Consider the following 23111-nt stretch of genomic DNA (forward strand, 5'->3'; position numbering starts at 1 on the left):
AAAAAAGGAAGGAAAAAGATCCCAAACAAAAAAAAGCCAACAAAAAGACCCCCAAACCAACAACTGAACCCCCCCCAAAAACACAAACTGAAAAACCACCCAAACCCAAAATGCAGCAACACAATGATTTCTGAGATGGCTGCTCTCATACTTTGATAATGCAATTCCAGTTCTTTGTAATCCAAAAGTATCTCCAGGGAAAAATCTCTAGAGAACCATAAAAGCAGAACTGAAGCAATGTGGATGATTTTCATCTACTGTTTATTCAGTAACGCGCATACTTTCCAGGTAAAAACAAGAGCTTCCTCCAGGGTACAATTACTAATGGAGGTAGAGATGAAGCTACTGAAAGGCAAAGGTCTTTTGTCAAGTATTCCTTGAAAAATGTGCTTTCATAAGCACATAGCTCCCAGTCTAGTCCAGAGTTTTTAAACTATTTAATCAAATTTAATAAAAGGAAAAGAATACCCCAAACCCTCAGTCCCTTTAAATATGCTATTTAAATAGAACTAAAACAATACCCCAATGACAAACACTGCTAAGCTTTGCAATTGACTTAGTGATGTTTAGAGAGTTTGGCAAAGAAAAATTGGCCCTGAAAGACAAAAATATGCTGGGAGAGGGTCAAAACCATTTCCATCAGCCTGTGACTGCAGTTTTGCAATGCCTGTGACCCTAATTTCCTTTATCCTCAGCTGCCTTTTCTGACCCTCCAGAAAGCTTGGGATCCACTGGGTGAGAAAGACATGCTTATTCAATTTATAACTATACTAAATTTTGGCAAATTTCTGAGGCAAATGGAGTAAGCCTTTTTTTCCCACACAAATAGATAGAAAATAGATCATCAATCATTCTTATGCACTCCAGTCCCATTGCTCTTCATTTATTGCTGTGCTTACAGCTGGATTTAATTTTTCTCTTTAATGAAGAACTTTAATGAAACAGCTGCTTTCTTATAGAAGTCTTTTGGAATAAAAGTGTTCTGTGCATGCAGAGTTAAAAACGTAAATATGTGACAGCTCCACAGTAAAGAATACAGAAAATGCAAACAACCAAAGGGAAGGATGGGTGCACTATATACAAACCTCTCTTCTCTTGCTTGTCTTAGTTCTTCTCTTTTGTCTAGATAATCGCGGCTAGAAACAGAATTGCAGTAAATTGCAGAGGAAACCAGCAGAATAAGGTAACAGAAGCATAAGTACAGTAGGAGAAACAGATCAATACAAACGAGCTGTTCAGAAACAATGAAGACTATTGCTGATAAAAATGATTAGTTTGTTTTTGTAAAAAAAGGCTGAAGTGTGTGTATACACTTACCCATGCATAGTCCACAGGTATGTGTACACCAAATATGTAGTCTGGAAAATCTTTACACATAATTATAAAAAAAACCCAAAAGTGAAGAACTTGAAGTACATTTTGAACCCTAGTAACTGAAAGTTGATATAATTAACTCTATAATAAAAATAATTAAATCCATGATGAGCAGGCATCAGTGGCTATTAAACCTGTCCTCATCTGCTCTATCTAGAATGCCCCAAAACAGTGACTGCAGCACTTGGCAAGCCAGACTAAGGCAGGAAGCACACCGTATCAGCCTCTTTTTAATGTACCTTTCCTCAGTGTGTTTTAGTCACCACGGCTGGAAATGGACTGGCATTACCGAGCAGGACAATTTGCTCTAACAAGGTGCATGCAGGATCATTGGACAGGTAACAACCTATCACTTCTTTATTTTTCACCCTGAGTTTCAGATACAAACATCCCTGCATCTCTGGGAGGAGCTGCCCTTCTCTCAGCTCCTCAAGTAATTAATGTATTTGGCTTTTGCCAGGTCAACTTTTCGGAAGCCTGAGCACTGTGATCTTAGGCAGGCCTGTCAAATCCACAAATGCGGATGCAAATTTAACTCAGAGCACAGCAGAATCCTGCGAACATCCAGCCTCCCTCAATATCACAGCAAGATAGTTCTTTACAATGTATTTTTAATATTTTGTTGAATCTGATAGACAAAACTGATGAGATTTTCACCTTATTTGTTGGATTCTTTCACAATGTAACCTGAGAGTACCAGAAAGATTTTCAGAAGTATTCCATTTATGAATAAAACAGTTTTTTCTCTTTAGATTCTGTCATCAAAGGAATTACTTTTCATCTACCATACCAATAGATATCAAACATCTGCTTGCAAGTGCTCTTCAAAAGTCTGACAATAAGGAACATATATTACTGTTTCAGGCTACCTCCACATTCTTTAAATCCCTGACCTGGTTATACTTTTATCATATTTTCAGAGTATTCTTTGGAATTACAATAGCTATGGGAATAACTCCAAGGAAAAAAAAATCTAGGATTTTTTCAGCAGGCATATTTTAACATTACTCTTTCCCCTTTGAAAGCTTTCACCCTTCTCGATAGCTGAAGAAGAATGCCTGTATTTTAGGGCATACTGTTCTATACATGCAGCAGGTAAAATGGTCCTTTTATGGAGAAAAATGCTCATTATGTAAAGCATTCCTTTTGCTAGCAATCGCTTATGAAGCTTTTTGATAGCTCTCCTAAACCCAAGCTCTTTCACAACTGGTGATGCTCTCCTTCAAATTATCTTCACTTTGTCCATAATGGTGCCAGAAACTAGAGCAATGTTCTTGAGGCAGAGTTGGAAAGAATGAGATAACAAATGAGTCATGAGGGTAAATCCAGTACTGCTCACGAGTTTTAAGGCTGTGAATTGCAAGTGCTATTTTTAATCAAAAAATACATCTTCAGAGACTGGGTTTCTAGCCAGACTTATATGATACTGTAATCCCAAGAACTCTTGCAAAACTGCCCATGACTGCTGTGGCTTTTCCTCCTCCTGCCAGACTATTTAATCAATTGTGGGATGCTGTCTGTCTGTCTGTGAAGTTTGGTGGCTTTAGAGACCTTCTACTCAAATGCAAGTTATAAGTTTGGATGACCATGGAACTCAAATCTAGAAGATGAAAACACTGAGCAGTGAAAAACTGTCACCTTAAATATGCAACATGTAATGAAATTTAGTTAACTGGTTTCTGACTCGGGAGTAATGGTATGAAGAGGTATATTTCAAATAATTATTTTTTTTCTGACTTTAAGGGATCTCTTTTAGTGACACAACAGCTACTGTACCCAATCTCCAGTGAAATGTGCACATCTGTTATTCAAACAGGTCAAGCTGCCAAATGTCCTGGTGGCTTTTTTGGTCTGGAAGTTTCCTTTCTGAAAGATCATCTTGGCTGTCCATGGCACACTGCTGCAGCCTGATGATAGCACTTAGAGGGAGATTTTTTTGGAAGAGCCTTTAACACTGAGACCTGATTGTTTGTTTCAGGAGAACATGGGCAGCTGTTGGCTGCCAAAGATCCTATTATGGTGCTCTCCCACCTTCCCTCTGCCTCTCATTTTCTTCTAAACTAGCTATCTTCTGGAGCCAGGAGAGTATCTCCTTCAAGCAGCCAACCAACCAACCACTAGTAAGTTACTCCTTTTTCCAAATTCACTATGACACAGACCATTTCTTACCAAAGAGATGATTACAGTGAAAATAATCCTGCATACTAATAAGGAAGCTCACATAAAACCCAGTGCCATGTTTTCCATAAATACCAACCCTGAGGCTACAAAACATTTATCCTACCATTCTTTAGATTGCTACATTATGTGTTCCATGTTTACTTTTCACCCTGTTTATAAGGAAACAAACTGGTTTCTTAGTGTACACTCTTCAGGCAGTAGGCAAACTACTCCAGGTACAGGCTCCTTATCTATCCTAAGCCCACAGTATTTTCAGGCATGGATTTAAACAGGAGGAGTGGGCTTGTCTCTTACTATCCTCAGGCAGCACACCATGGGATCCCACAGTACACAACATATTCTTGGATGTGAAAATGGAGAATCCTATATTCATCTGGGGCCTTTGGCCACAGCTTGAGCAATGATTTTGATAACTGCCTTAAATCACTTGTTGTTTCCAGGAAGAAAAGATGCATGTTCAGAAAAGTGAGAAAAAGTAGTTTAAAAACATGACCATACATCCCAAGACAGCAAAACAGTTTTACTTTGCAGAACCCAGAAAGCTGTCTCAGTGTTTTCCCTTCCTGCCTTTTTGATACCTTCCTCCTGCTGTTTCATCTTCAAACCCTATGCCTCACTGAGATTTACACTGAGAAGTATCCTAGCTAATAAAACCTGGCCTCTGCAGATACCCACATAGTATAACTGGCAAATACAAAGCTGTCCTCAAAAAAATTGCTGGTTTACTAAATGCTGGTTTATCATAATGTGTTCAATGTATCAGTTCTTAAGATACTTAGATCAAGAAAGGTATCTAAAGAGACAAACAAACTATTCATCATTTCAATTATTTTGCAATTGCATGTCTCAATGATCTACAAATCCATCACACATTAGAGCAACAGACTGAAAGCAAATTTGGTTCCTACTTGAATTTGTTTCTTTCTTCACGTTCTATCCTTTGCAACCTTTCTTCTCTCTCCTTCCGTCGTCTTTCTCTTTCTGCTGCCAAGGACTCCTGGTGCAGCCGAAAAGATGATGTAAGAAGACCACCCAAAGCTGGCCTGTAGAGAAGGAAGATCATATTTCTCAGTGTCACTTTTATTGATTATACTGGCAAAAAAATGAGTAGCAATCATTCAGCATGTAACATAATCCCAACCAACAGAATGACATCGCAATATTTATGTCTGGATGCTTCAAAGCACTGGCTAAGTGTCTTCTTGCTGAATTGATTTGAGATACTGTGGTGAGCTTAAGAATGACAGATAGAGTAGGTTTCCTAAATTGCTAAACTTCTGATAAACAAAGTACATGTAAGAATTCTTCAGCCTATTTCAACTGCAATATTGTCTCATTATTTTTGCTTACTGTGTAATCCCATTAACTGAAAAGCTAAAAGAAAAGCTTATCTGCTGTCTAGCCAATATTTCTGTGTTTTTTTTCCATTTAGATCCATTCATTCTGTTCACACTGAACAGAATGTTTACTGCCACCTGTGTTGTGGCTGAATTAGTCTGAAAAGGGACTTTCTGTGCAGTCCTCTGACCATAACTATAAACTGGATGCTCCATGGTAGATCACTATAATGAAATATAGATCAATAATAGATCACTATAATGAAAAAGGCTCAATGTTCCCATCAGCAATGTATATCAAACTTCCAGCTGCTGTTCAGGAGGCTGTTAAGATGCATGAGAGAAGATGAGTAAATGCCCATTCAAAGAAAAGTGGAACTTTATTTTGGTCAGAAATGGTAGCCTTTACAGTAAAGGCTTCTCAAATATGTAGACTATTTTTTTCTTTGAGATTACATAGCTTCAAGTAGCAAATACACTTTTAAAAAGCTGTATTTTTATTCACTTACAGTTTGGTCTTGAGTTTTTACTGCAAGCACTTCTTTGGCTAGGAGAGTGGCTTCTCTCTTTCCCCAAACATGGTGGTATTGTACCACCAAGCTCTCACATGGCAACCAAGTGACCTCAGAGTAAACATGTCTTTCTTTCTGTCTCTTAGACAGGAAAAAACTGCATTGTACAGGGTAGCTTTATACAGATGTAAATGTATCCACACTGATTGAATTAGACTGATAAAATCAAAAAGACATAACTCATGCAGAGCGGTTTCTGTGCATTGTTGTAACATGAGTTTTGCAAGGAAAGGATTAATAAGAGAAATATTGCCTTTTCTGAAAAGAAACTAAATCCAGTCTAAAGGAAGGTTCCCAAACCAGCAACACAAACCTGAATAATGTTTTTTTTTTATTTTTAAGAACTCAAACTCTTCCCCTTATTTATTTACATGCCTATGACCGCACCATGTAGGCACTTAGTGTAATGGCACCAGTTCACCAGTGAAAATAAGTGCTGGAGAAGACAAAAACATTAATGCAAACCTATCTTCCCCGCGTGTCTATGTCTGTGCAAGCAGGAATGCCACAGAACACAGCTATTTCAGCCCCACTGGCAGTAAGGCAGTATGAATATGATTTCAATAATTCCAATAAATTGAATTTCAATATGTCATATCCCACCCGCATAAACATTACATAAGATGGTATAAAACTTGATATTCTGTAAGCCTCCCTGCTGGCACTCCTCCAGAGCTACAGTATCAATGCTGGATCACACTCAAACCCATAAAAATCCATAATACGTCTCAGCACTAAGAAAAGCAAGGAAAAAAAAAATCCTCAAGCCCCGACAGTCAAGTACGTGTGGTGAGTTTTCCCTTGAACATATTTCACATTTATTTTAACTTTTGACCTTTCAATGCATGTTGTAAGAGAAAGCTCTTGGCAGAAACAGTAGCACTGCTGTACTTAAGATTCAAATGGTAGTGCTCCATCGCTGTGGTATCATGAAAATCCGCATCCACAAGGTTTACCATCAGAAATTGCTCTTGGAAGGGGAAAACTAGATAGTGCCTTCACATGAAGACTCTTGAGAATAAACTAGAAGAGATGGCAGAAAGAAGGTCCCTCATACCTGTTCTGTGTACCCTGACCCATCCCATCCAGCTTACCTGAAGTCTGCAAGCTCCGCTTAGAGTTAAGGGAAGTTATGACATAATAAAACCTGAAGGAAAATTAAAGGGAAGGATGGATTGATGCTGAGAGATCAAAAAAGTGACTTCAGCTCTGCACAGCATCTAGCAGGTTGGAAACCTTCAGCTCTGGCTAAGCTTTCTGAAGTTCCACAGTAAATACACATTCTTATCCAAGGGATTACAGGGGAATCACATGGAGATGTGCAGCTCACTTCTGCAGACAGGATTCTAACCTGACTGGCGGTATAATGTCTCCACATGCCAAACCACCTTGTTTGGAGGTGTGATCTAGCAGTTTGGCTAACATTGCTCACTTGGCAAAAATCTGCAGATGTGTGAACAGCAGCCTCACAATCTAAATGAAAGTTCCACAGCCATATAGCCAGAAAACAAGCCAATGTCTAAGAAACTGAAAGTGAATATCCATGCACCATCTTAATTTGCCACCTCTTGGGAACTAATCAAACCAATAATAATTAGCCAAAACTTGGTATTTCTGACTGGTTACTTTATGAAACCATATTTCAGCTGAGTTACAAGCTATAGTGCAGCGTGCACACACATACCTGATCCAGCTACTTTGCCCAAACACAGTCAGCCCTGGACTGCCAAATTGCATACAACAGTTTATTGCTTGAAATGGTCAAAACTAACATTGAAAGCTGCAAGAAAGTTCTGCTGAAACCAGTCATAACTGAACATACAGGAATATGCCCAGCTGAGTGCTTGTGTGGCACTGACTTCTTGGAACATCAATAGCCAGGGTTTTGGTTTTCAGTCACATTTAGAAAAGGACAGGCACAGAAACAGAACTTCTATTGCAGAGTTAGTGCTTGCTTAGTGGCTAGACCCTGCAGTGTCCAGCCCATGTGACCGGACACATATCTCCTTCGTGAAGACCACACTTCACACCAACCGCTGAGACCATTTAGCTTTGTGAAACCTCATAAACTCACAGCTTCACTGTTGCTACCAAACTCTAACTCAACTGGTATTTGGGTACATCAATACTCTTTTTAATGTGAACTGAACATGTAAATGAGCAGATTTCAGTATCCAGTAAATTATGTCCTTAATTTTCTACTTGCGTATAAACTAAATCTGGAGGAAACAGGTGTTACTTTCAGTGTGTGCAAACCCGTAAAACAGCCAAAATGAAAATCAAGTGGTAAGAGGTATTTCTCCAATACTCTAAACAATTTGAAAAGGGATTTGTCTATGTTTGGTTTGTCTTCAAAACCTGTTTTTTTTTTGTCTTTTTATTCCCCTGGAAATAATGCTTAAACATTCCCTTTTACTGAACTCATACTTGAGTTGCAAATGGCAGTGGGACTGACCAAATCAGCTGGTGGGAAGGCCTGACCTGAGCCTTCAGGTAATTTTGGTGCTTTGATGCTGTTAAAAGTGACAGTACCTTCAGGCCTCAGGAATATTTAAGTCTTACTGCCACAGGATGCATTTTAAAATGGGTAAGCAAGGAAAAGGCTAAAAAAAATAAAATCTGGCATTGAATCAAAGCTGGTAAGAAATTTTAACAGAAAAGAGTATGTGAATACTCAATGAAAACATCATAGAGTGATCACTCACAAGACGGCATTACAGCTAATACATGCCAGCATTTTAATGCTGGTGTCATATGTTACCAGATGGTAATATCAGCCATTTGTCCAATTCCACAAATACAATCCAGAAGGATGCTTACTCTGACCACTATTTTTAGTCTTGCAGAGAACACAAAACTATTAACAATGGTCTGCTAATATAAAAATATTAACAAAAGCTTTCTTCTGCCTACTGTTAAAACCAGCAAATGCCAAACAAGCTATGTTATTATACTCATTCCAGAAAGAAAACACGTAAGAAGAACACGTCTAATTCTGGGGATTTGTGAATATAGCTCCACACCATGGCATTAGGACCTGGGGTGAAGCCAAAACATTGATTGTAGGCCAAGACATTTCTCAATCAAAATTCAGCTAACCTCATCTAATGCATTTAACACAGCAGTGAATTAGTAATCATTATTAAAAGCACAAGATCAGGGAGACACAAGATATGTTGCACTTTTTTGCAAGTGTTCGTAATTTTCTGGCAATACACCCGTCACAGGCTATACACTATGATGGGGAATCTGTGACCTGAATTACTCTGATCTTGTTGAAACTGAAGAAAATATTTCATCTTACTCAAAGCCACTTTGTTCAGCAAAATTGTAATCATCAAATTCAAATGTTCTTCATTCATGTTAACTCTGAAATACTCTTCTTGTACGGCTGTGCTTTCCTCTGCTGAATTTTTAAAGTTTGCTAGATGGAAATGGATATCTATAGCAAGAATACAAAATACAAATGAATATTTTTAGAAGCTATAAAAAAATTAACATGACTTACGAGAGGAAATCCCTTTAGGTCATAGGGTTAATATTCAGGATTTTCTTTAATATCACAAGGGTCGGAACCATTAGTAACCTTAATAAGGAAGCACTAATTGCCCATTTTTCCAAAGTGCTCCTGCCCCTGCAGTCATGGGAATGCTACAGAGAAGGAAAAACAGTCAGCAGTTCCTACTCAGGCCTTAAGTAGCTCTAAATGTCTCTTGGTTTTAACAAAATAAATCCACTTTCCAACTTAGAAAGAGACAAAAGAGAAGGCAAAGTTGCCAAGAGCCATATTGCTTTTCACAGTTAAAGAAACTCTCTGTGTGTTATGTCTCCCTACATGACACGGCAAATTCAAAAGCATGTTGATATAAGATTTTGCAAACAGACTAAACATTACTTGAGGAATCTTTACAAAACTTCTCTCAAAAATAAACACAAAATTGAGAGATAAAACTACTGACTAATGCTTCCTTTGAGAAAGAAACTTGAGAATGACCAAGAGAAGACTGATTAATGTTAGACTTTTAACTGGCCTGAAGGGCTACACAAAATAAAGCTTACAGTGGGGCAAAGCAGTGCAGAGCCAGGGCAATGCCTGAGGACTCTCCACACACACTTCTCTCACAGCATTATGTGCACAGGTTTTGTACTGTGTTCCTGTCTTTCTCCAGCCCCCACCTTCTCATGCTCATATGAATCACAGTTCGCCTGGAAGTGCCTTGCAGAGCCTGCCCATGGAACCAGGCTAAGGTATGTGTCCCCTGAGCATCAGCACTGCACACTGCATGTTCAGCCAGCAACATGTTGCAATCAGAAACCATAATAAGGTTAAGCTTTCTGTTTAAATATATGCAATCAAGAATACTGCTTGCACAGTAGTTCAACAAGAAGCTAAGCCAGTGTAAGCCAGCACTGCTTCCCAAAATGTAAATCATCGAGCAATTCCTGAGGTCACTTCTCCAAAAATCTCAGCAGTAAAGTTGAGGCTTTTGCCCTGGGCCACCACTATCAACTACTAAGCTATTCTTCCTCATGATGTCATTCAGAGTAAAAGGTGGGCTTGGCATTCACCACAAGAAAAAATGTCCACTGTCTCTGGTATGAGAGCCCAGAGGGACCAGCCAGTGGTGGACACTAAATTCAGAGACTGGCCATGAGGACCCAGAAGTGGAGCTTTGCAGGCTGAACAGCTAGAGTAAGAGAATGGTGACTGTGAAATCCTGCTCCCTTGGCACACAGTGCCCTGGGAAGACAGCTTTTCTACCAAGGCTAAGTGCACTACTGTTTGACTATTAAGCCCAGTGGGAACTGTCTCCTGGCAAATGCATTTGAAGAAATATAACTTGGCAACCACCAGCAGGATTTTTTTTTTCTGGCAACAGAATGAATTAAAGCTGGTGAAAAAAGCTGAACTCATGAGCTCTTGCCCTAGAAGTTAGACCCCTTCAGGGTCTCCTCTAACTATGGCCATGACCACCAATGCATACACTTCACCACCAAAAACACACTGTGAGGGGGTGTGAAGCTTTGCAAGCAATGAGATTGCTGTCCAGCTACAGACAGCTCCAGACTGCCGCTTTCAATTTGAGTGACCATCTTATATTCAGAATCTGATAAGACAATCTTTGGCTAAACAGAAATAGTCGACATGTGAGCACAACCCATGGAAATCTAGAAGAGTCTTAAAATACCTTCTTCCCCTAGGCAGGGAAACAACTTGGAGGTACAGAAAACTGCTTTCTCCCTGGTGTGCTCCAGCCATGTCTTGCTCTTCCCCTTTGTTGCCAAAATTTATGAGGTTAAGAAACAGAGACAGATTTTTTATTTCCTCTTTAGGAACTGGGAGAGAGTTAATTAGTGATTTATGTCATAAAGAGTGTCAGCAGTGTGTTTATGGAGTAAAGCAGTCTTTAGCAGTTGAAAACAGGAGGACTGGGTTATCCTTCTTACGCATTAGGAACAACTTCCACAAGCAGAGACATATGAGAGAACCAATATCCCTTTTTTTTCTCTCCCAATGAAGAGCTGAACAGAAAGTACCCTGCAATTTGCCCTACTTCAGCAGGATTCCTAAGGCTGCAATATGCACTTCAGAAACATGCCTCTCCACAGGGGACCCAGACAAATGAGAGAACACAACAGTACTGCAAGAAGTTGGCAAAAGGCTGAAGCTGAATTTAGAAACCAAGGAACAGTCAAGTAAGCCTTTTCTTCTGCTGTACAATTAGAAATATATACATTATGTGGATTTCAAAGAATAAAATCTAGTTACTTTGCACTCAATTATACTGCTTTTGGATTCCCTACTGATCTTAGCCAAAGAGGGCTTTAAAAGTATGAACATCAAAATGTCAACCACACTGCTTCTTTCCACCGAAGTTCTACCTCTTGTTTACGTAAGCAAAATGCAGCCAAGAGTTTGAAAGGCCTGTCACGGTAACTGAGTGGAGCGTGAATCATTTTGCTGGGCACTGCTCTAAACGATGCTTCTTCCTTCCTCCTCATTCTTGAAGGTCAGATAAACAGTACCAGGAACTGCATCTGAAGCTGTTCCCTGCATGATAAAAGACAGGAATCTTTCTGCAGAGGCTTTGGATAACTGTAATCGTTTACTGAAACCAGAAAACTCACCTTGGAGCTAACCATGTATATGCATCTGCTTCTTATCAAGTGTCTTCCTCCCCACTTTTAACTATTTTTTTGTGTTTGAATCTATGTAAATTTTTACATGAGGAGGTAGGAAATAATGTTTACGCAATCTAAGGGAAACACCATCAAAAAAAGACTGTGGAAACTTCCACAATACTTTCCACTTACTAATTAGTGCCAAGCATTGTGTCATGCACTACCCAGACTACTCCAATGAGCAAAAACGATCTGTTGATCTCTGTGCAGCATTTCTGCAACGCGTGTCTTTCAGAACGATGAAATATAAGCAGGCTTCTGCCCTTCAAAGCAGTCACTCCATCAGAGCCTGCTGAACTATAGAACAGCAATGGCAGCATACTCAAAAAGAAGACCAAGACTTGATGCAAAAGGGCATCTGAACCTGTAAATCTGATTAACTTTCAAGAACTGCGTCTATTCTGCAGGCAACATGCCTGTGGCGTACACACATATTTCATCTCAGAGACTATGTAAAAAAAGCATTGGGCTGTAACATCCCCCAAATGCAAAAATTCAGAACTCCTGGTAAGTTCAACTACCATTAACAGCAAGCTGCACATTTAAACAAGAGCGCAGATTCCTAATCATGTGAGGTGGAAAGCAGTAAACGTGCCCTGAAGGATGGACAAAGATTCAACTCTAAGCACAGTTTTCAGACACTTGAAACGTACGAGAGGTCTCAGAGTTGAAGGCAGAGCTCTCTCCAGTCTCACAGAGTAAAGCAGGAGTAGGTGTAATGGCTCGAAGATGCTGCTAGACAAACTGGTCTCAAAATATGAAATACTTGTCTAGCAGTGGTGTTGAACACAGGAATGTTTTCCAGGAGAAGTCATGCACTGCCACTTGAAAATACATGAAGGTACGGGGTCTTTCATTTAGCTTCTGTGAGACCCACAACAGCTGATTACAGAGCTGTCTTATGGCCTGACTTTCCATGAATCTGTGAATTTTACAGCTCAGCTTCATCCTGTGAGGCCAAGCATTTTGGCTCCAAACCAGCAACGCACTTACGTGCATGCTGCAATGAAAGCTTGCTTCCTTTACTGGAGCAGGGCTAGAGAGATCAATCTCCTGCAGGACAGGCCCAATGATCTTTAGCCATTTCAATGTTTGACCACTTTGGGGTTTCTTTGTTGCAGCAGCAATCAGAAGCCTAAGACAGCAGGGGCTTGGAAACCTAGAGCTTCAAAAGCAGCAGGATACTTTAAATCCTTGCTTATCTTGCATCTAATTTGATGAGGTAAAAGAGGTTGAAATGAGTTTTTTATTATGGTTTCACTATGCAATAATGTAACTCAGATAAGGAAAGACAAATTGAGGCAAGTTATTCTAGGCAGATGAGCAAATGAAAAACAATGCCTTTATCCAAAGATAAACTTAATGTAATTACTCACTTGAAAAAAGGGATTAAATCAATACGTCATGGGTATAAATACAAGCATGCTGGAATAGTCTACAATGAGTAGTAGACTGGAAAGAATGTGAGGCATTAGGTAGGCTCAAACATATACATACACACACAAGCACATATAGATGTATGTTCTACAAACATGTAGAAATAATAATAATAGAAAAGAATACAAATTAGCTGTAATACAGAGAAAGGATCCTGAAAAAGCCTTCAGTTCTAAAAAAGGGTGGGAGATGGTGTTTTTATGAATTAGAGGCCAAGTCAGGAACAAACAACCCAAAGCCCATCTGGTCTAACTGGAAATTATTTAATTAAGTTATTATATGAAATTATTTAATTAAAAACTTTTACCTTTCCACCTTGAACTAAGCATGGCATCCTTTGAAGCCATCATTTACTTTCATGTTGTAACACTGAGTTCATTTCTGGTGGTCCAGATCTCATGTCAAGAAGAATTTCTTTCATGTATCCATAACATTTTCCTATCTTCTATCACTAGCACCTTACATAATTCAAAAGAGTATTCTGATTCTTCTAAATACTACTTTTTTGCTGTTGTTGTGGTGTGTGTCCCTCCCCCCCCTCCCTTTTTGTATGTTTTTTTGTGTGTTGCTGTTTATTTTGTTTTGGTTTTCCCCCAAACCAGTTATCATTGAGCTGATAGCTGTTGGGTTACTGTGAGTTTGCCTTATTTACAGCGAGAAACGTTTTGTCCTTGATAAAATGCAATTAGATGTGTCATATATTTTCAAGGAAGGACGAAATTATGGCCTAGGAAGTTCTGAGCTAAGCACATTTCTAAGATTTTATAGCTGATTTAAGATGATAGAAGTGAAAAGAGATCTGTCTGAATTTATTTATTTTTTTAATGGAAAGAAATAAAATGTGTTTTAATTCACCTTTTAATACTTGGAATAGCATACATGTGAAGCAACTGTTTGACCGATTGACGTGAAAGAAGCAGAAGTGGAGCAGAAAAACATCCGGCCTTTAACTCCAAGTCAGAGAAAGGCTTGAGTGGGACATGAACACATCTAGATTTTTGTCTATTTTCTTTCCAATGTTAGAAAAGATCTGCCTAGAAGATATTTCCAATAAACATTCAGAACACTTCTCTCCTGTATATAAAGGAACTGTTGTGAAAACACTGATTAATTTACAAACCTGTCAGATTTGGTCTCTTGAGGAGGTGAAAGAGTTGTCCCATAACGAGAAGTGGGTGTTGCAGGCGCACTCACACCAGAGTAAGGTCGTGGAGAAGAGTAAGCACTGCTGCCATAGCTATTGTATCTGAAAAAATGGGAAGGAAGGTAGGAGAAAGTGAGACAGAAAGAATCCATCAGCAAGCAGATATGCAACAGTAAATTCTCTTGTTAGGGGATGGCAGTGATTCCATACCCCAGAATTTCTTAAATCTCCACCTCCTGAAAATATTGCTCTAATCCCAGTTTCAGAATACGCAGCCCATCATCTCATTTCAGTATCAACCATGTCATGGACATACCTAATTCACATAGTGAGCTATTGGTATGGAAAATAATGAGAGATTATAATGGTTGTCTCAATTGATAACTCAGAACAGGAATAATTAAATCACCACTCAGTTACTCAAAATTATTAGCTGCTTTGGGAGCTGACACCCAGTTATTAGAAAAGGGATCAAACCAGTCCAAGTCAGCAGTATTCATAGGTAGTGAAATTAAGGAAAACAGCAGTATTCCCTAGACATGACCTGAACATGGACACCCATTGTTTGACAATGTTTGCATTATAAAGGGAAAGCATTCACATTCACATTCAATTAAAGCAGGCAGTATTTTCATTCCCCTCCCCCAGTATTTTGTAGCTTATGTGCCATTTCTTACAATATCTGCAAAAAATTACCACCATGGTTAAAAAGGCGTACCTCTGGAAGCCATTCCCTCCATTAAAAAAAACCCCACTTTAAGCTTCCTCATCAAAGAGAAATTGTTTCCACAACTTCTGGAACGACCACCTACCTGGTGTCCCTTGTATCAATGTTTTCACCCTGGCTACTGTACTGAATAGAAAAGTCAGTCGTGTTGCTTTGCTGTGCCTTTTAATCATCATACTTGAATAGCAAGTCAAGAGAGATTCCTGATTTGGGAAAATGTTAACTTTTTTATTCACACGATATTCAGATGATACTGTTTTTCACATGGACAGTGTATATGATGCTCTGTAGGTGAGTATTCTGCAAGGCCAACTCACCCAAACATCAAAATTCACTTCAGGAAAAGGAGCAATGTAATTTTTCTGATTACAACTCACAAGATACAATATACCCTCCTTCACTGTATGTTTTCTCGGCTGCTTCTTTTCTCATACACATCAGCACTCAGTAATTTCAGCCAGCAAATTTCTTTGAAAAGGCTGGTTAGTTTCCTTCAGCTCCATTTAGCACACTCATCTAGCCATGCAAAAATTCATTCAAAGTTTCAAGCTTCATTCCTTAGGGTACAACAGCATTGCTGCCTGCCAAGGCCCATGTTAAAATCAAAGTAGATTTCAGTTAGGGGGTTTTATAATGGAAGTAATCATCCTTTAGAGAACATGCTGCCTTCGGCAACAATACCTGGTTCGGGTTTTAGAAAACACCTTACCACCACTATCTGTTTTTGAGACACCATGTTGACTGCCCAGGAACAGAAGAACAATTTTGGAAAAAAACACTAATATGCCCATTTCTGAGCTACAAAAGGAATTTTGCAGGAAATAACTGCCCTCCTGGCATTCCTGCCCTACAAGTCCTACTGTCTATTGGCCCTGTGGAAAGGCTGTGTAGATGGACAGCATGGGGCTCCTCTGATAGCACAGACCTGGCACGAGTCTTCTCTATTCTGGCTATGCCAGTACTGAGTGAGCGATGACAAAACTCTGCTGTCCTGACAACAACTCTGAGCTCATTTGGTATGTTCCTGACACTAACAGAAACCTCAATTTCCATTTCAATCAAATGAAAGGAAACCTTTTTATCAACCATTATATTTGCCTTTCTTCTCCTCTTCTCCATGAAAAAGCTGAAACAGCTTTTTCAGAAGAAAAAGAATCCTTTTTCAGACTGATTTCAATGAGTCCAAAGATAACTCTAATTCAAATGGAGAGAACATAACTTCTATGGACTCATACAAGCATTAACAAAATCAAATTCAGAGGGACTAGCCTGGACATGCCATCACTAAATATCAGATTTAGAGGGAGACGAATGCTGGAAGAGTAGCAAGGCAAAGTAAGCACAACATGTAAGTCAGTGTCCTGTACACAATATTTATCTTTCTAACCTTCCTCTGGTAGTGGTTATCACTTCCACCTTCCCTTCTTGTCTCACAAACCGATGCAGATGCAATGGTCTTGTCCCAGGACACTTCACTCTGAAGAAACCCCAGGCATTTGCCTCTTTTATGAACACATTACTGCTCAAATTGTGCAAGCTTTGCTCTCCTGTTTCTCCATGCCCTTGATCCTATGTGGTGACTGGAAGCACAAGGATGGGCAGAGGGAAAAAAAAATCACTGCAGAAATACTAAATATTGCAGGAACAGGAGCTATTGCAGGAACACGAGGTGTTTAGAAATCTACTCTAAAAATATAAAGCGGCAATGAGAGCAACAAATGAGTGTGGAGGCCTAAGGGAAAATTGCACTAATGTAGGAGAATGTAAACTTAGAGGAAACCCAGTGTTCAAGCTGCAGGTAAGGCAAGATGTGCGAACTAAGTCCCTTGCCAACATCTACTTGGATTTACAGGCTTTCCAGCAGAATGAAAAAAAGGCACAAAACATCCACCTATTAGAAGAGAAAGGTCAAAACTTAAAAGGATCAGAGGAATCAAAATATTTGGTCACATGCAGAAATTCAGAAGGACTGCTGGAGAGAGGAAGAAATAAATACGCTCATAATATACATGTACCTTTTCAGCATGGAATTCAAAGAGCTCTGACCATTGGGAAAAACAGCTAAAAATCACCAACTTCTTTTTAAGGTTATTCTTTAGCATCATAGAACTGAACATATGTTGTGGAGCGAAAACTATCTATTCTGAGTGCTACATTCTCTTTATGGGGTTTAATCTACTTCTTTTATTACAAGCATGAGTTGAAACTGCACATGACAGGGATCTGCATTCTAATCTAACAACAAATTCGGGATCTGGCAGTTCAGCCTTTGAAGCCAGGATTTCACCCCTGAATTCCAAGTGCTGATCTGATCTCTTTTGGTTTTATAGCAGAAAAGCTCCATTAATTTTCATGAAATAATGCCTGCAAATTACATTGTTGTAAATGAGAGCAAAATGGTGCTCCTTTCTGTGATCTTCCAAATCACAGGTTATTTATCTACTGCTGTATAAAGGAAGCCAGAATACTTATTAACTGTAGACCTTTAGGAGGAGTAAAATGAAGTGAAGGCAACAAAGGCAAGGGGAGAATATCAATCAAGTTAAAATACAGGCTTACAGGACTAAAACTAATACAGTATGTTCTGGAAATAATACAACATAGAGTGCATTATTACCACTATAAAACTCTTGACAGGTGTTATTCATTTATCTAAAAATTAATGTCAGCTGTATAAAATCTACCTGTTTTCCCTCATCACTTCTGCTTCCTTTTCCTTCACAGATGCTGGAGTCTCTTCAAAGTCATACGAGAAGAGGTGAAAAGGAGTATGTGGTACATAAGGTAATTTCTCCACCGTTGGAGATGCTTTTGGAGTAATGGATGCTGATGAATTTTGGGAAGAACTTAGCAATGCTGCTGCAGGTGAAGGTGGTGATGAAAGGACAGAATTATGATGAGAGACAGATGAGTCAGGCACAGAAGAGGAGCTGCTAGGAGAGCTCTTTGCTCTAGAAGAGTAGAGAGGCCTCTCAGCTGGAGGAATGGCACTGGAGGTGGCTGAAGAATCAGAACACCGTGAGAGGTTTTCATTCACAGCCTCCCGCACACCTGGGACCCCACTGCAGGAGGAAAACATTGTGAGAAAGGGAAGGAAGGGAGAGAAAAATGGCAAAAAGAGAGATCAACAGATAGTACCACTTGGAGGAAAAACCCTAAAGTCAAGGAGAGTCAGAGAAACAAAAGCTTCCAAAATTTAGACAATCATCTCTTTTTAAATAAAGAAAACTCACATCTTTGTATGCCAGTGGGATTCTTCTTGGAGTTGGTAATACTGAGGAATGGAAGCAATTCAGCTTAAAGAGAAGGAAGGGATTTAACCCACAGACTTCAGAACTAATTTTCATGAACCTTTTCACAACCATTTTCTGAATGATTTTCAAGTATTTCAAGTTAGGTTGTAAGCATTGCCAGAGCAGTTCAAAGCAGTTTCAACACACTGGAGAACATGGTCCACAGAGTATAGATGCTTCAAGATACAATCTGCATGTCTGCCTCTTGAAAGCCAGATATCTGATTATCATCCTCTCTGGTGAGCTGATATTTTTAGTAAAAACACTCATCCACCAAAGATGAAAATAAAAAAATACTTAATCAGCATTGTTTTGGCAAAATTAAGGTTTAGGATTATTTCAAAAGCAATGCCTTACCAGATCATTTGTCTAGGTATGAACACACTAATTTCTTTGAGTGTCAGCATTCCATTGTTAGTAACTTGAAGAGCTGCATCAAGTGCAACAGAAAACACATCTGATTTGCTCTAGTGAAGTCAGGTGCTGGTGAGTGACAGAAGCAGCAAGGCATGTGAAAAGCCATGGGATCTGAACTCTGTGATATCTGTTTTCACTAGCATCTCCAGCATAAACATTGCATGGGCTCTGGGCTGGCTCACTTGCAGGTGGCTGATTTCATTCTCACCTCTGCAATCCATCTATAGGCATGCAAAGCATGGCCCTTATCTGAGGACTATGGGTTTGGCACAGCATATGCAACAAAAACATAATACATGTTATACACATGAGGATATTATGAATTTATTCATCAGGTATATACCAGGTATTCATTCTCAGAACAGAAACACCATAGGCAATCTGGAAACCTTCCTGTATTGCACCAGCTGAGCATGACAGGAGGCACTGAAGCTAGGTTAGTCCTACCAATCCTGACAGCATCTAACACAACCAGGGTGCACATCATTTTAGTTAGTCTATGGTGATAATGAAAGGAGCATTTAGAAAAGCCATGGGAACATCACCCACTTATCTTGAAGTGACTATTCTTTTAAAAGATCAATAACCTAAAAGCACATCACACCTTTTATACAACTCTTACTTGTTTTTGTTTTTAACAGCATTTTAGTATGTTCATGTGATCTAATAATAAGGTCTGTCTTAGCTTTGACTGTTAAGAATCGGTTTTGAGGAAATTATCACTTAATTTCAAAATTTCAGGCAGCCATTGGCAAGATTTGCAGACTGGAAGACACTAATAACAACAGTACAGTATTTTCTTTGGAATTTGCACATTAAACAGTTTCCTTTCTCCCCTCCATGCTGTACATCGTCTGCATGAATGTGGTTTATTTAAAACAAAAAAATCCAGTTTCATTTGCCGAGTTGCAAAGCCAAACAATTTAACCTAAATCAAACGGCTGTCTGGAAGAAAGAACATATTTTCTGTCTTCCAATTTATTAGGATAAAGTTGCCAGATGCCAAATCCATGTATACCTCAGAAATAAGTAGAAAATTTTACATTAGAATACTTTTTTTGAGAGGTGGTTTGTTTATATCCACATATATACACAAATAGGCAGGTATGTATAAAATGATATATATGTATCTATCAGCTTTCCCTCAAAGTAATTATTTCCTACTAAAACATGAAAAATATTGATAAAAATCATAGGCAGCATTCAAAAAATGTCACTCTTCTTCGTAGCCACAGGTATTGTTAATAAGGTGGTATCATGAAACTAGGGGCACAAACCTAAGAAACCAACCAACTACCTCAGCAAAGAGATTTCAGTTTCACCATTGCCTTAACTGAAAAGTTAAACTTAATTCATGCTTAGAAGTCCTGATTTCAGCTAAATCTTTTAAGATTTGTAAACATTACTCATTTTGTACAAAGGGAGTGACTGGAGATGATTTTTAGTGCATGGATACTATATAATTAAATATTTTTCAATGAACACACGCACCAACAAAACTTTAAATTGCAGAAATATACTCTTGTGGGGTGGGCCTTAACAGGTGATATAGGAATGTGAGTGAAAGGCAGATGCTGCTGCACATGGTGCTGGTGAGTTCATGCCAGAGCCCAAGGAAAAGGTGAAGGGACAATGCTGAATCCCGGTACCTGGCTTTGACCTGCCTAGAGGCCTCTTCCTCCCCCTCATCCTCAGTATTGGGTTCTGTGACTGGCTGTTCTTCTTCCTCCTCTTCATACTCTTCCTCCTCTCTGAGGTCAGACCAAGTAAAGAAGCATGCAGTGGGATGGAAAGAGAGAAGGTGGAAGAGAAAACAACATGAGTCCCCAGAAAATGAAATGCAATGGAGTTAGAAATGGAAGGAAAGCATGGCGGAGAGGTGGCAGTTATGGACACCCTATGTTAGACAAAAAGCCACCTAAAATCTCCTGCTAATTATCTGTTAGTGCAAGGGTACCAATACAAAAATTTCATCCTTTCCCCTATTTGCATTCTTCATTGTGATTTTTTAAGACCCCAAGGATGCCATTGTTTTTTCTTGAGCTTGACTTCCCATTTGCTGCTGCCCTATCTGCAGAGACATTAATGGAAATATTCATGACAGTACCACTTCGTTAGCCATTAAGCTATGTCTGTTTGTCTTAACAGACAGTACATAGTGTGCTGGTATGGGAGAGCTGGCACTGACCATCACACTTTCTAAATTAACACAAATAAAACATTCCCCTTAAGTAACCGAAAGTTCAAATAGAAAACAAAACAGGATGAAAGTTAGAAGCAACAGAGACACCAAATCAGTTCAGGGCTATTTGCAAATAGCAATAGTTAAATTATTGATGCCAGTACATGAATTATTTCAGTAAAGAATAGTTAGTATGGTCAAAGCAGGCTTTGGTTCAGCAGTAATTCTGGCAGAGCGGAATTTTAAGACATGCATAAAGCCTCCATAACCTACAAACCACACAAGTAAAAAAGAAAACTGTATTAAAACAAAAAAGGCTACACTGTCTGCCTCTTTTCATTTATGCTTTTTCCTCCTCAAACAAACAGACTCATGGAAGATTTGGAGAATATTCTCTTTGGACTCATTTTGCATTTGCAGTTGATCCAGTTCTCCACTTGATACAACAATGTATACCACTAGGTTATGGTCCAGGCAAAAAATGAAACATACAAACATTATTAAAGTTTGTAAGATACTCATATTCCTTGCATTTTCCTGAAAGCTGGTTTCCTTTTCTCTAATTCTGAATGGATTCTCTACATTTTTTTCAATTTAGAATTAGTTTCTGTGTCATAAGAATAATGAATAGTGACCAGTGAAGATCACGATCATGATCAATGAGATCATAAACTCATGATGTAAAGGGTCAAACCAAAATTTGTTGCATTTGTGTGGAGTTAGTTATGAAATAATCAGGAAAATGGCAGCACCTGGAACTTTTCCAACACGCTGGTGAACGTCTACAAGGGTTTTCATCTACAACCCTTTCAACCATTCCTAAGGCATCACAGTGGCACAACTATCTCAGCATCTCTCCATCTCCCTGTCCTCTCCACAAATATATACCTCCTCTACAGAGACATTTCCTAACTTCCACACATATATATAAGAAAAAATGAAGTTGACCAGGGAGTATTCACATCATCCCTTCTCCTTACAAGTGAGCAGCTCAAGACTATCTTTGTTATTCTTTCATGTAAAGGGCAAACAGCTGCATCTGCCAGTCTCACAGCAATTATATTGAGTAAATAACTCATGAAGCTCTGTGAGATCATGGTTCTCTGATAAGACCACAATGCATCCTATATAATGCTGACAGCATGGCTATTACTTACAGGAACAAGAACGGGCCTGCTATTACTGCGCTTCAAGCTCCAACCATGTTTCCAAACTGATGATGTAAAATCCCTCACTGACCTCAACTGTCTCAAAATGCTCAAAATTGTAAGTGAAATACTCATCTGATATGGTGGATCTCAAATTTGGAAAGGTTCTTTGAGGTTTTATTTGTTCACACAAGTGCATGGTAGTAAGATCAGGAGTTTATACAATACTGGTTGAACTGAGAACCACCAAGTTATAATTGCACTGAACAGAAAGAGAAGCTGAAAAGAAAAAAAGCATCCAGAACCGAAAGAATTAGCCTCACATTTAAGGACCACTTCATAACACAGTATCATCAGGTCCCTAAACTAACAGTTGCCAGGTGAGCAACCCATCCTGGGTATTTTCCTTGGGATTTTGCAATCCTATTTTTACATCTTGTGTTTATAATCCTGAACCCACTGTTTCAAGTCTTGATATCAAGTCTTTCATATACCAGCAGTGAAAGCTGTTCCCTTCTCCACCTTTCAGGATCTTCATAATCACTGTTTCTCAGATTAGGATCTTTAATTGGTGCCTAAAGTCTTGAATCTACTTTTTCTATACAGTCTATTTCCCCAGAGCCAGCTGAAGCTTGGAACTAAACAGGGACTTACTACTCTAATTTTAGGCATCTATTTTTTAAAATGCTGAGCTTCTGTGTAGAAAGAGTACAGCTGTTAAGTGAACCACATATCAAATACTACAGGTGTGCAGTAATCAATTAAAACACAGCCTTCTGGGGTTTCTTATTGCTGCGCAAAGTATTGTTCTAATCCATTATTGGGAAAAAGAGATTCCCATACAATTACCTTAATTATTAATATGAGCACACTTTAAATTAAATCTACATATAATGATCTTCATAAAATTGGGATATATGACCAGTATCTCACAAAAAATCTACTGTACCTTTGCCTGGAAGAACTAGCTGTGTGCAAAAAGTCCTGAAAACCAAGCAGGTTTTAGAAGTACAACAAAAAACATCCATATAAGCCCAGGTTAACAGTTTAAAAACAAACCAGGAAATGGAACTGTGATATATCAACTTCCAGAGTTATCAATTACATATTTTCCAT

At 38.9% G+C, this 23111-nt stretch overlaps 1 protein-coding gene across 2 annotated transcripts in view; it reads right to left on the minus strand.

The window, feature by feature from the left end:
• FHOD3 (formin homology 2 domain containing 3) overlaps nucleotides 1-23111 on the minus strand; it is a 373673-nt gene that overhangs the window by 76420 nt on the left and 274142 nt on the right. The window contains exons 11-13 of one of the 2 annotated variants that reach the window (XM_034066332.1): nucleotides 14205-14330; nucleotides 4464-4598; nucleotides 1086-1136 (exon numbers count right to left, since the gene is read on the minus strand). In XM_034066332.1, the coding sequence (XP_033922223.1) occupies nucleotides 1086-1136; nucleotides 4464-4598; nucleotides 14205-14330 (312 nt within the window). The remainder of the gene's footprint in view (nucleotides 1-1085; nucleotides 1137-4463; nucleotides 4599-14204; nucleotides 14331-23111) is intronic. The other variant, XM_034066335.1, reaches the window with a different exon arrangement.

This window comes from Melopsittacus undulatus, chromosome 1 (assembly GCF_012275295.1).
Source record: "Melopsittacus undulatus isolate bMelUnd1 chromosome 1, bMelUnd1.mat.Z, whole genome shotgun sequence".
Lineage (NCBI taxonomy): Eukaryota > Metazoa > Chordata > Aves > Psittaciformes > Psittaculidae > Melopsittacus > Melopsittacus undulatus.